Source organism: Helianthus annuus, chromosome 4 (assembly GCF_002127325.2).
Source record: "Helianthus annuus cultivar XRQ/B chromosome 4, HanXRQr2.0-SUNRISE, whole genome shotgun sequence".
NCBI classification, from domain to species: Eukaryota; Viridiplantae; Streptophyta; class Magnoliopsida; order Asterales; family Asteraceae; genus Helianthus; species Helianthus annuus.
In genome coordinates this window covers 193,978,316-193,992,522 of record NC_035436.2, presented here as the reverse complement: position 1 = coordinate 193,992,522, position 14,207 = coordinate 193,978,316, and the positions used below count along the sequence as shown (strand labels likewise).

Sequence of the window (14,207 nt, the reverse complement as noted above, 5' to 3'; positions counted from 1 at the left end):
TGCTGAAATTTACTTTTTCAAAAACAAAATATCGATGAATTGCATTTATAAACAAACGAAAAGTCACATTAGTAAAATAGATTAAAATGGATATCATAAACACTATATAATATAGGGAAATTCGGCAATAAAGTACAACCCGTGTGACTAGAACTCATTAGGGACAAGAGTAAGCAAGGGTTTATTCGTGAAAAATGCTTCCAAGTTACCTATTAAAATCTGAGCGGCGTTATAGAATGATTCCTGGGTGAAAGCTGTTCTATGAGGCAAAAGAACAACATTATCCAATTCAAACAACTCTTTTGGCACATTTGGTTCGTTTTCAAAAACATCCAAACCAGCACCACCAATTTCACCTTCAACCAAACACTTCACTAACTCCACCTCGTTAATGATAGCCCCACGGGCAATGTTCACAATGATACCTTTTTTTCCCAAGGCCATCATGACTTTGTTGTTGATAATATGACGTGTTTCGTTGGTCAACGCACAACATATGACCAAAGCATCAGAGTTAAAAGCAAGTTGGAGGATATTTGGATAAAAAGTGAACGGTGTAGTGTGTTTTTCCTGCCTTGAGGTGTATGAGACTAAACAACCCATGGCCTTTAGTCTTGTAGCAACCCTAGATCCAATGTTTCCAAGCCCAACAATCCCAACTCTTTTGCAGGCTAACTTCAAAACCATAACATCAAAACATAAAGCAGTCAGTTATTTAAGGTTAGTTCATGTATATTTGAATAGTGTCTTAGAGTAAATCAATTCGTTAATGTGGTAAATTGTGTATACCTGATCAATTATTTATAAGAGTATAACTGGGATAGTTACAAAGGAAACCTAATCAAATCATATTGTCTAATTATGCTGAAGGTTGTTATGGAAACTAACCGATATCTTATCTAATACACTACATAGTTGTGGCGAAAGATATCAAATGCTCAAAACGTAAGAAAACTTTGTGGCAACAAATGGAGGCAGCGAACCTAAGGACATAGCTATGGTAAACGGAGCTCTAACTGTAGCGACGAGAAAAATAAATAATGTGTAATCAACTTATTTGTACAATGCATCCATTGGATAGGATGAGAGGAAGAAAAAACTAAATAAAGTCGTCACACAAGGGGATGAGAGGTGAAGAGAGAGAGCCAACGGCCAACCAGTATAATATTCGACAAGAGAGGAATTAGAAATCCAACCTAATCAAATCATTTCTCCTAGTTGTGGTAAACATTATGACAAAAACTCTAACTAATCAAATCAAATCTTTATGAATTGGCTTTTTCCTTCTAAGACCACCCGTAGTTGGGTTTTTTGACGTTTTTTCCCAAAAAAACACCCAACAACGCCGCCTGACCGCCCTCGGGGGCTTTTTTTTTGAAAAAAAAAAATGGAGGACCGTGCTTTTTTAAACGCCTTCTTCTTTTTGTTTGACCAATAGCATTTTTTATGTTTTTTTATTTAATTCTATTACACCTCTTTTAACATAATGTCCATCCATGCCTACATCCCCACTACACCCCTTTTAACATAATGCTCCACAATACACATATGCTGACTGAACCACCACATCATGACACACAATGCCCATGGGTCTTCCCCTCCCATAGTCTAACATGAAAATAAAAACTTGTAACATGAAAATTTTAAAGATAATTTAAAGCGACAAGGTTACTTAAAAGTTAATGGTAGCTAGATAACTTACCTTTGAACCAAGAGTATACTCCCCTGAAGTCGCCCAACGCCCACCGCGTACAAACCTATCACCACTAGTAATTCTTCTCATAACGTCGATCAACAGGCCTACTGCGGCATCCGCTACATCATCCGAAAACACATCTCCGGTGTTCGTGACAGCAATCCCACGGCGACGACATTCGGCCATGTCAATATGATTGACACCAGTGGAGGCAGTGACAACGAGTTCTAGAGCCGGAAGGTCGCGTATCACGTCGGCTGTGATTGGGCCTATGCCGGAGCACAAGACAGCTTTCACAGATTGCGCATGGGTCTGGAGGAAGTCGTGAGTAGGTAAGGGTGAGTCGTATGCTTTGAGGATGTGAAATTTGCTAGAGAAGTCTTGTTCGTGGACCGTGAAGACGGGTGGCGGACGGAGGACGAGTACTTGCCGGAGTTGTGAGGGTGTTGACGACGGAGATTGGTGGTCCTGTGGCTTTGGATCCATTAAGATAAAGAGAACTCAATGATTGGTTAGTGATAGAGTGGAAGATAAGAGAACACAACTTTCTGACACCCATGTTGTGACATGGTCGGGTCCATAGAGCATGTTAATATTCGGTTTTAAACAGGTTAGATCGAAAATCGAATCAGATCCAAACCGTTAAAGATCATTCGAGTAAAAACCGAATACAAGGCCGTTCCAACGTTTCTAGAGGCCTAAGAAACTATAAAGGCAGGCCCCGTTCGAATTGGTATAAAGAAAACATCGGAAGTCTCAATCGTAAGCATAATATCAAAATTCAAAGATTCAAGGTATCAATTAGGGTTTTAGGGCAAACGATGATTTCTCCCGAATAATTTCTCCTAATTTAACCTCAAATTTTATATAGATATCATTATAAAAAAAAATAGCCGCTAACCATTGTGACACCAATAATTTCTCCTAATTTAACCTCAAATTTCTCCCTAGTCAGTCAGTGACAACATTGAGCGAAGTTAGCATATGCGACGTTACAGTTAGCTAGAATGATGATGTCGGCCTAAATTATTTACGAATTACATATTGCTTGGAGTTGAAATTGGGCCTCTTTTATTTTAAATTTGGTTTTTCAATTGAGTATTACAATAAATATAGTTTTTTTTTGTTCAATAGGGACTATGTAAAGATTTAAAAAAAGAGTAAACTGCTATTTTGGTCCCTGTGGTTTAGGTAATTTTGCCTTTTTAGTCCAAATCTTAAACTTTTTAAATCTGGGTCTTTGGGGTTTCGTTTTTGTTGCCATTTTGGTCCAAATCTCAAATCAGATCAGATTTAAAAAAAAACTGGTTTTTGTCCTTTTCCTCAGGGGCATTTTGGTCATTAAATAAAAAATCTACCCCCTCTCTCTTTTCTCATTTATAACAAAATCACAAACACCCTCTCTGCACTTCCTCTCTCTCTAAACACCCATTTTCTCTCTCTTCTCTCTCTCTCTCTGACCTCTCTCTCGAACACCACCGCCCCATGAACAACATCATCACCACCTCCACTTCTGATCAAACCACCGCCTGTAACAACCCGCACATTCGTGCGTTGTTACTACCCAATACACTCGTTACGCCTAGCACCAGAGATTCGGATCATAATGTAATTATATCAGATACATCGCTAAATCGAAGTATAATCGAATAATTACGCATATTCTATCGCTATTACAAGCTATTTTTCGTAAATAATAACACTCACGACGATGTTGAGTGAGGAGCTATTCCGCCCTCCTCAATAGCCGTGGGGTGTCGAAACGTAAACGATCAACGCTAACAAAGACTATCGGGTGAGTACCATGCCTCCAGCCATCGTGACGATGACGGCAATACGAGCAAGTAGTACCCCGATAATCATTGCGACACATCACATCGAAGAACGCACTCGAAGGCACGCGTAACTCGATCATCGCACCGAATATTGAATATATAGATACGTATATACGACCCTTTTGCGATAAATTATAATAAATAAATAAATAAATAATAATATAAATATATGAAAATGTGGCCCAAACTATCGCAACGCACCAAAAACGAGGATCGAAATCCGTACGGCTGGGCCAGTCGATCGGACAGGCCGCCGGCCGACCGGACAGGCCAGCCGAACGGCTGGGCCGGCCGACCGGACAGGCCAGCCGGACGGCTGGGCCGTCCGATCCAGGCCAATCTGCCCTCCTTTCCTTCCTTCTTGCCTATAAATACCCCTCATTCACCCCCAAAACACTTGTTGTCACTGTTGCTGCTCGACGAGAAGTTCCAACCCCTTTATCTCTCGATTTCTCGCGATTCTTGTAAGTTTCCAACCTAAATCTTGTACTTCTATGATATACAGTCAGTTCTACACCTTTCTACCTTTAAAATCTCCACTTTTAACCATGAAACCTCTGGATTTTGGACATTCTAGGGTGATGTCACCATGGAGTTCTTATGAGCTTCAAGAGTGATGTCATCCCATGAAGAATGACTCGCATCCGAGTGGTTTCCATACAATTTTTACATAAATCTCGTCTAAACCTATGTTTCTAATCAAGAAGTTATGTGATTTCTATGGATTTGAGATGTTTCAAGGATGATGTCATCATGAGTCCACATGAACTTCAAGGAGTGGCCTCATTTTTACCATAAACAGCTTGAATCTAAGTGACTTCACCCGTCTTATAATAAATCTCACCTAGATCTACGTAACCTAGCCAAGGTGTGTGTGTATTCGGGATAAACATGAGAAAAACCATCAAGAACGGCCAGATCTGAGGGAACGGGGTGGCTCCCGGCCGTTAGAACGGGTCAGATTTGATGGGATTTCAGTGGTTTAACACGATGACACGCCACCTCAGTCTCATCACCTGAAATCTTTTCAAAACCCATTAAGTGTGACATGACCAGGACGATGGAACGAATTGCCGTTCGATCAGACTGCTGTCCGATCGAACAGCAACCAAGGTTCAACCGATCGGATAATGTGTTAACCGAACGGACCACATGTTAACCGATCGGCTAGCACGTTAACCGATCAGATAACATGCTAACCGATCGGCCAGCATGCTAACCGATCGGCCAGCATGCTAACCGATCGGCCGGCATGCTAACCGATCGGACAACATGCTAACCGATCGGCCAGCATGCCAACCGATCAGACAACATGATAATCGATCGACCCACATGTCCAGCCGACCGAACGAGCCCAAGCATCAATGTCCGAACCAATTTTGGTTCTCTCGCCACTATTTAACGCGTTATTCATCGCTTAACAATCTGTAAACCAGGATAACTCAGACGCACTCTCAACCGATCCAAATCAAGTTGTGTTTACTTGCCAAATACGCACTGTGAGTATACTTGACCCTTTTTAACGAATTTTGGGTGTAACATACGTTCCTTATAAATCGAACTTATCAACGAATGATTCAATTAGTCAATTTATCACTTGCGAATAACTGCTTGCATAGATATACGTGATGCTAGTTGCATGTATGCTAGGACTTATACTCGTGACGTCCCACCACGACTAGTATAGTACTATTGCGCCCGACGGGGTCTAGTTATGCCATCGAAGAATCGAGCATCGAGGACTTAGCTGGTAGTATCAGTTTTGTGAGTATATATGTCATGTATTACGTTTATGCATGTGGGAATTCACAGCACTTTTAATCTATTATACTATTACATATCAAACCTGTATACTCGCCAATACTGTTGTATTGACATTATTTTAACGTATGTTGCAGGTTTAGTTGAAGTCAACATCAAATCAAGCTAGGAAGTCTAGAAACTCACCTAAAATCTAGGTTGTCGGATTTGAATTGTTCGAGAGGACAAGAAATCTGTGACGACTTATGTGATTGTATTGTTTGTTAGTATGGGATAACGAATGTAATAAATATTATCGCAATATAGTTGTTATGGATTCTCTTGAGCAATATGATTCGCCTAGTGTCGCGCCCCGATGATTCTGCCATCGGTTGGGGTGTGACAGATTGGTATCAGAGCCATAACTATAGGGAATTAGGCAAGACTCGACCTAGTCCGGGTCGACGTCTTAGAAATAGACCTAGTCTATAGTCTAAGCACCCACAGGCTGACTCGTACGAACCCAGTAGGGTTTGTATTGCGCCTACCTGATGCTTTCGATTGAAATTGCAAAAACTACGACTTCGTGTGAACCCCACATTACTACAACTTCACACGAAGAAGCCTTTCCTAAGGCTGGAATACTACTTAGCCTTTCATAAGGCGGACACAATACACATGTTTTCGAAAATACTCGTATCTCACAACCAAGTGATCCAGTCGAGATCAGGTGTGAAAACCAATAACTCTCGATAGGATCGCTCACTCAGCGCATTTTTCTAGCACGAGAATATTTCGTCAAGTTAGGAGTGACATCCATACCTCGACGAAAGCCTCCGTTTCGAAATTCTAGTGGAGCTCTCGGATTCATTCGATGAGCACAACCACAATTGGGGAACGAAGATGTTAAGTCAGGGGTGAAACCCGTACCTTAATAAACCGTTCCACTCTCTAAAATGGTTTTTTTTAAAAGATCTCACTAAAGACTCGACCACCACAATGACTCAAGTCATGCGACGGCTAAGAGGACGAATGCCATGAGCTGCATCCCAGTGGAAGCATAAGTCTTCAAAGTCAACGCACGTGCATGAACTTGTTGGGTGTAGTTGGGCTACCTTGGGTAGTCGACGCCTAAACACCCGAGGCACTCCGAATACCTTGCTAAGCCTACGATTCGCCGGTTTTTACGTTTCGATGAACCTAGTTACGTTATATGTGTTTACTTCCCGATTTATCAATTTTCGCTCTCTGTTTTACAAAACGCACAACTCGCACAGCCATCGCAATCCAAAATAAAGACCGAATGTTCGCAACAAAACTAATGTCTAATTGCCCGCTTTTCTCTCGCATTCTCTCTCTATCGACGCGTCCTCGCGCATTCTAAACCATAATATATGTGTGTAAGTATAAACTACAACTATCTATATCTAAGTACAACCAAATCATTGTGTAAGAATCTAGGAAGTTTCGTGTCTCCTATGTGGCTCCTATGTGAAGTCTATTTATATTGCCCATTACAAGTTTCGATCGCGCTCAATCGCATCGTAAACTCAAAATCATTATGATCGAATCTCATTCCAAATCTCTCTCTGTCTAGATGCCTTCCAACAACTCTACCTTGAGATGAACAGCTAGGAGGAAATCCAAACGAAGCGCCGATAAGAGGATTGCCTCGCTTGTGACCAAGGAAGTGGTCAAGCTCATTCCTCAAATTGTCGCTCAAGTACACTCTCTCAGCAACTCTCGAGCTTCGAAGGACTCTAAGACAGAAGCGCCGCAATCTGCTTTTCTTTACAAACACTTCAAATCATGTGACCCGATGGAGTTCACGGGTGAAGGAGGTGTCTCTCAACTACTCCATTGGTTCGATTCTATCGAAGTTACCCTTCGTCAAAGTGGGTGTCCCGATAGTTTCCGTACTACTTGCGCTACCGGAGTATTTCAATCACGAGCACTCGACTGGTGGACCGCCGAACGCAACAAACGTAGAATCTCCGCAGCTTATGCCCTCTCTTGGACGAGCTGAAGGAACTCATGAAGAAAGAGTATTGTCCTCCTCATGAAGTCCAGAAGCTAGAAAATGAATTTTGGGAAATCAAGCAAAACGAAGGTGACAATGCTGGCTACACCGCAAGGTTCAAGCAGCTTAGCATAATCTGCCCAAGCTAAGTTAGCACTTCAGAAAAAGCCGTTCCGAAGTACATCTGCGGCTTACCTGAGTGTGTGGGTGATTTTTTCGAAGCTGCGAGACCTGCTACCATCGAAGAAGCCTACCGTTTAGCCGCAGAGATCAACAGCAAACGAGTCTTGGACGGATCTTTCTCCAAGAAGCCTGTTAAACAAGCTCATCAAGCAATCATCATCAACTCATCTGACGATTCCTCTGGCAAATCGGCTGATGGTGCATCTAACGACTCCTTTGAAGGTTCTTCTGAGGATTGTCCCAAGGATGTCCCCAGCGAATCCCCAGACGAATCCACCGACAACACCGCATCATCCCGAGAAGATCAACCCGACCGCAAACGAAAGACCGTGAGTCCAGACTCTGCAACAACTGGACTGTCACAACCAGAACCTCTCCGAGCTGTCCCGGTTCAACTGAAACGTGCTTACAATGGGCCTCATCCCCTGTGTTTCACGTGTACGTATCATCACCCGCCTGAAGCAAATTGTCGCTATTGCACAAATTGCAACTGGTATGGTCATCATACACAGCACTGTCGCACAGGACCGCAACTTTGAGGAATTTCAGCAACAACCGCGATCTCCGCAGGAGTACTCCCCAGCAACGTTGGTTTGTTTCTAATGTTGTTGTAATAATACGACTTATCGCCGTCAATTTCTTTTATGTGTGGAACTTGTTTCATCTATCATTGCATGTGAATTCTATTTCTCTTATACTCGCGCACCATTTAAACGCTAGCACTATGTACTATATAATGTATTTTACCCTTAAAACACTCTTGGAACGAGGTACGGTAGACGTGCAAGGAACAACTAATCGCGGGTGCACACGGGATTATTTTGGTCAGTGCACGAAGATCGTAGTAAAATTCTAACGGTGCCATGTAGAGTTGGACGTTATTAGAACTATTATAATATTATGACTATTTTGACACAATACAAATCGATCGCAAGGCGTAACAAAACTAAGTCGCATCGCTGCGAGACTTTTCATAAGTCTACATCGCAACTCAATCGCAGTTTTGCTAGATCCATCTCGCAATCAAAATCACTCGTTATGTGGCTCGAAATCGCAATCGCATCTTGTGTGTATCTCGCAATCTCTACCGCTGGTTATCGACCATTGTGTGAACCTCTATCGCTTGGTGTGGATCGCTTATCGTGGATCGCTAGACGAGTATCGAAAATCACTCGCCGCTTTTCGCTTTAACACATTTCGCGCCTATCTCATCACCTCGATACTCTTATCGCATGCCACTATCACTTACCAATGTACGTGTTTTCTGTGTTAAGTTAGCACGCACGACCTCGCTTCACGAGACAAAACTAATAGGGCTGAAACATGGCGATGTTTTAACCATATTAGCAGACTTTCGTGGAAAAAGGTCATGCGGGCTAATATTAGTTAATGGTTGTGGTGTCTTCAACTCAATCGAATCGCATATTGCTCGTAATGCAACAATTGTCGCTTATCATTTATTAGGGTCAAATTGCTTATCGCTAATCAGATCATCGATTATCGCTTGGGAATCATCACAGTTTGCGTAGTATAAGGGTACATGACATCACTCCATGAGGCAAAACTAATATGGGAAACGTGGTGTTTTCCATCTTAGCAACTCTCGTGGAAACATGCCATGTGGGTTTATGTGGAAGCAAATCAAAATCTCATTATTCGCAGTCAAAATCACGTCATTCGCCATCGCTTATCAATCGTCATCTATCCTAACGCGCCATATCGATGTTTCGTGTCATCGAACTACTCGCACTCGCTATCGACGTTTTGTTTGCATCCGACTCGCTTCTATTTGCGACTCGGTCTAGCATCCTATTGCTTGGACCGAGGGAACGAAATTCTATCCGTGTCTTATCGGCAGCGTGACACCGCCTCACGAAACAGAGGTAATATGGGCAAAACATGGTGGATACGCCGCTGGTACTTCCTATATATAAGTGTTTTAATCATATTAACAAACTTTCGTGGGAAAGTGCCACGTGGGGCTCGATGTAAATTATTTTCTGTACTGTTAAAGAAAACCAATTTTTATAAAATTTTATTAAAACCATTGGACAAGTGAAATTTCCTCACAACCTGGAGAAAACATCGAATCAGTTTAAGCCCCATACCCAATGGAAGTTTCATAAGTCCAGTTTTCCTTAAAACTTTTGCAATCACAAAAAGAAATCTTCCCGAAAACGATGGTTCGACAATCGAGTTTCAGCTCGAACCTACGTTGTAGGAGAATTCTCCTTAAAAACTAATTTTACCACTAAATCCTTTAAAATGTATAAGTCTTTTACTAAATTAACAGAAACCCTTCCCATAGCGCTGGTGAGGACATCGAAGCAGTTAACGCCGCGCCGTGGGGAGATTTTCTTAAAGCATCTTCAAAGATTAACCAACTATCTGTAAATTTAAAACGCCATGGGATCGTTTTTGGTGTGTGTTATCGCTTTTGGTCGTTCGAATCGTATTTTCTCACCGCTCTTGCTCGTGGACTCTTAATCGATCGCTCGCTTATCTAGACACTTTTAATCACTACTCTTATTCGCATCAACTCTTACGACCCTACTAATGGATTAATTTCGGGACGAAATTTCCTAAAGCAGGGGAGACTGTAACAACCCGCACCTTCGTGCGTTGTTACTACTCGATACACTCGTTACGCCTAGCACCAAAGATTCGGATCATAATGTAACTATATCAGATACATCGCTAAATCGAAGTATAATCGAATAATTACGCATATTCTATCGCTATTACAAGCTATTTTTCGTAAATAATAACACTCACGACGATGTTGAGTGAGGAGCTATTCCGCCCTCCTCAATAGCCGTGGGGTGTCGAAACGTAAACGATCAACGCTAACAAAGACTATCGGGTGAGTACCATGCTTCCAGCCATGGTGACGATGACGGCAATATGAGCAAGTAGTACCCCGATAATCATTGCGGCACATCACATCGAAGAACGCACTCGAAGGCACGCGTAACTCGATCATCGCACCGAATATTGAATATGTAGATACGTATATACGACCCTTTTGCGATAAATTTTAATAAATAAATAAATAATAATATAAATATATGAAAATGTGGCCCAAACTATCGCAACGCACCAAAAACGAGGATCGAAAGGCGTCCGTACGGATGGGCCAGCCGAACGGTTGGGCCAGCCGATCGGACAGGCCAGCCAAACGGCTGGGCCAGTCGATCGGACAGGCCAGCCGAACGGCTGGGCTGGCCGACCGGACAGGCCAGCCGGACGGCTGGGCCGTCCGATCTAGGCCAATCTGCCCTCCTTTCCTTCCTTCTTGCCTATAAATACCCCTCATTCACCCCCAAAACACTTGTTGTCACTGTTGCTGCTCGACCAGAAGTTCCAACCCCTTTATCTCTCGATTTCTCGCGATTCTTGTAAGTTTCCAACCTAAATCTTGTACTTCTATGATATACAGTCAGTTCTACACCTTTCTACCTTTAAAATCTCCACTTTTAACCATGAAACCTCTGGATTTTGGACATTCTAGGGTGATGTCACCATGGAGTTCTTATGAGCTTCAAGAGTGATGTCATCCCATGAAGAATGACTCAGATCCGAGTGGTTTCCATACGATTTTTACATAAATCTCGTCTAAACCTATGTTTCTAATCAAGAAGTTATGTGATTTCTATGGATTTGAGATGTTTCAAGGATGATGTCATCATGAGTCCACATGAACTTCAAGGAGTGGCCTCATTTTTACCATAAACAGCTCGAATCTAAGTGACTTCACCCGTCTTATAATAAATCTCACCTAGATCTACGTAACCTAGCCAAGGTGTGTGTGTATTCGGGATAAACATGAGAAAAACCATCAAGAACGGCCAGATCTGAGGGAACGGGGTGGCTCCCGGCCGTTAGAACGGGTCGGATTTGATGGGATTTCAGTGGTTTAACACGATGACACGCCACCTCAGTCTCATCACCTGAAATCTTTTCAAAACCCATTAAGTGTGACATGACCAGGACGATGGAACGAATTGCCGTTCGATCAGACTGCTGTCCGATCGAACAGCAACCAAGGTTCAACCGATCGGACAATGTGTTAACCGAACGGACCACATGTTAACCGATCGGCTAGCACGTTAACCGATCAGATAACATGCTAACCGATCGGCCAGCATGCTAACCGATCGGCCAGCATGTTAACCGATCGGACAACATGCTAACCGATCGGCCAGCATGCCAACCGATCGGACAACATGATAATCGATCGACCCACATGTCCAGCCGACCAAACGAGCCCAAGCATCAATGTCCGAACCAATTTTGGTTCTCTCGCCACTATTTAACGCGTTATTCATCGCTTAACAATCTGTAAACCAGGATAACTCAGACGCACTCTCAACCGATCCAAATCAAGTTGTGTTTACTTGCCAAATACGCACTGTGAGTATACTTGACCCTTTTTAACGAATTTTGGGTGTAACATACGTTCCTTATAAATCGAACTTATCAACGAATGATTCAATTAGTCAATTTATCACTTGCGAATAACTGCTTGCATAGATATACGTGATGCTAGTTGCATGTATGCTAGGACTTATACTCGTGACGTCCCACCACGACTAGTATAGTACTATTGCGCCCGACGGGGTCTAGTTATGCCATCGAAGAATCGAGCATCGAGGACTTAGCTGGTAGTATCAGTTTTGTGAGTATATATGTCGTGTATTACGTTTATGCATGTGGGAATTCGCAGCACTTTTAATCTATTATACTATTACATATCAAACCTGTATACTCGCCAATACTGTTGTATTGACATTATTTTAACGTATGTTGCAGGTTTAGTTGAAGTCAACATCAAATCAAGCTAGGAAGTCTAGAAACTCACCTAAAATCTAGGTTGTCGGATTTGAATTATTCGAGAGGACAAGAAATCTGTGACGACTTATGTGATTGTATTGTTTGTTAGTATGGGATAACGAATGTAATAAATATTATCGTAATATAGTTGTTATGGATTCTCTTGAGCAATCTGATTCGCCTAGTGCCGCGCCCCGATGATTCCGCCATCGGTTGGGGTGTGACATCGCCTATCTCCACGGAATCGAACAAGATTATTCCGAAGGGTGAGGGTGTGGTGGAAGATTCCGTTGGATTTGTTGAAGTATTGTTTGTTTTCGGCAGGCCGACACCCAAAACATCCGCTCTTCTCTTTGTGCACTCCACACCCACCTGGACTCGAAAGAGAGAAGAAAAGTGGTGAAGAGAAAGAGAAATCGGGAAGAGAGAGAAATTGGGGAAGATGGTGACGAAGGTGGCAGCAGCGCCGCCGTCTGCGGCGTTTCGGTGGTGGTTGTGGCCCGAGGGATGGTGAACAAGGAGGGTGGTCAGCAGCGGTACTTTCGTTTCGACAAATTTCCGGTAAGAATGGGTTTCCCCTTTCTTCTCTTTTTCTTGTATTCTCTGATGATTGAAGATGATGATGATGATTGATGTTGCTAAAGATGATGGTGGCTTGATGTTGTTGAAGATGATGATCGAGAATGATGATGGAAAGTTGTGGTGATGTTGGAAACCGATGACAGTAGTGGTGGTGGTGGTTATTCATGGTCAAGTGGCTAGGATTCGTTGGGGAAGATGATCTGCATTTTGTGGGTTAGGGTTAAATGGGGAAGATGATGTTAAATAAGGTTATAAAAGAATTAAATATATTTAATTTAGTTTATTAATTATTAATATGTTATATTAAAATCAAATGGACAAAAATGCCCCTAAACTAAAAGACAAAATAGGCAGGTTGCAACCATTAAAAAATAGAGTTTTTGAATTTTGGACCAAAATGGTAATAAAAGTGAAACCACAGGGACCCAGATTTAAAAAGTTTGAGATTTGGACTAAAATGACAAAAATGTCCAAACCATAGGGACCAAAATGGCAGTTTACTCTAAAAAAAGAGGCCCTACCGTTACCTAGATTTGAAAGCCTCTAGGTCCGGCCTTGACCAAATGACAAATAATGGGGTATTTTACCTATATCGTTAACTCAATCCAATTACATTTTTTAGGTAAACAAAGCCGTATAACAATTAACAAATAAGGGTTATTTGGTTTTTAGTAAAAACTGAAAATCGAACAGAATTCAAAATTGATTTTCGGTTCGGATTTGAACTACTAAAATATGATTATGGTTATTTTGGTTTGAACCCGAAATCCTTCATGTTACTACTTATAGATGTGTAAACGTGACAGTCGAGCTAAACTTGAGCTTGGCTCATCTAACTTTAGAAAGTTCGAACTCGAGTCCAATTCATATTAAGCTCTATAACTAAAGCCCAAGTTTTTCTCTTGTGAAGAAACTTAAGACTTAAGCTCAACTCGGCTCTTTTTTTTTTTTTTTTTTGCGTAATGTTTGTGTGATATTTAGTTATTTTTATCATAGTTATAGTTATAAATAAGATAATTTTTTTGTAATATGTGTTTAATATAAGGTAGATAATTAAAATGTTGCACTACATCTACATGTCACAAATTTGTGAGACAAGATTCTTTTTAGTATTTCATTTATTTCCACCCATCGTATTTACTATTATAAAATACTAGTGGGAATGCCCGCGCGTTGCGGCGGGTATCCCGACTGATATCAGATTCATTTATGACGTCTATTACGAACCACAACCCATTCCGGATTTCTAACATTTTATTCCATTCAATAAAAAATAGACGAAGAACCTATAAGGTCACAAGCATGCAAAGAAAATCTA

General features: G+C 41.7%; 1 protein-coding gene across 1 annotated transcript; it reads right to left on the bottom strand.

The window, feature by feature from the left end:
- Positions 1-2,281, bottom strand: LOC110937702 (glyoxylate/hydroxypyruvate reductase HPR3). Its single transcript, XM_022180152.2, has 2 exons — positions 1,703-2,281; positions 1-675 (listed from the first exon to the last, which is right to left on the bottom strand). The coding sequence occupies exons 1-2, from the start codon at positions 2,180-2,182 to the stop codon at positions 148-150; spliced, it is 1,008 nt and encodes a 335-aa protein (XP_022035844.1). The 5' UTR covers positions 2,183-2,281; the 3' UTR covers positions 1-147.
- Positions 2,282-14,207: the final 11,926 nt, after the last annotated feature.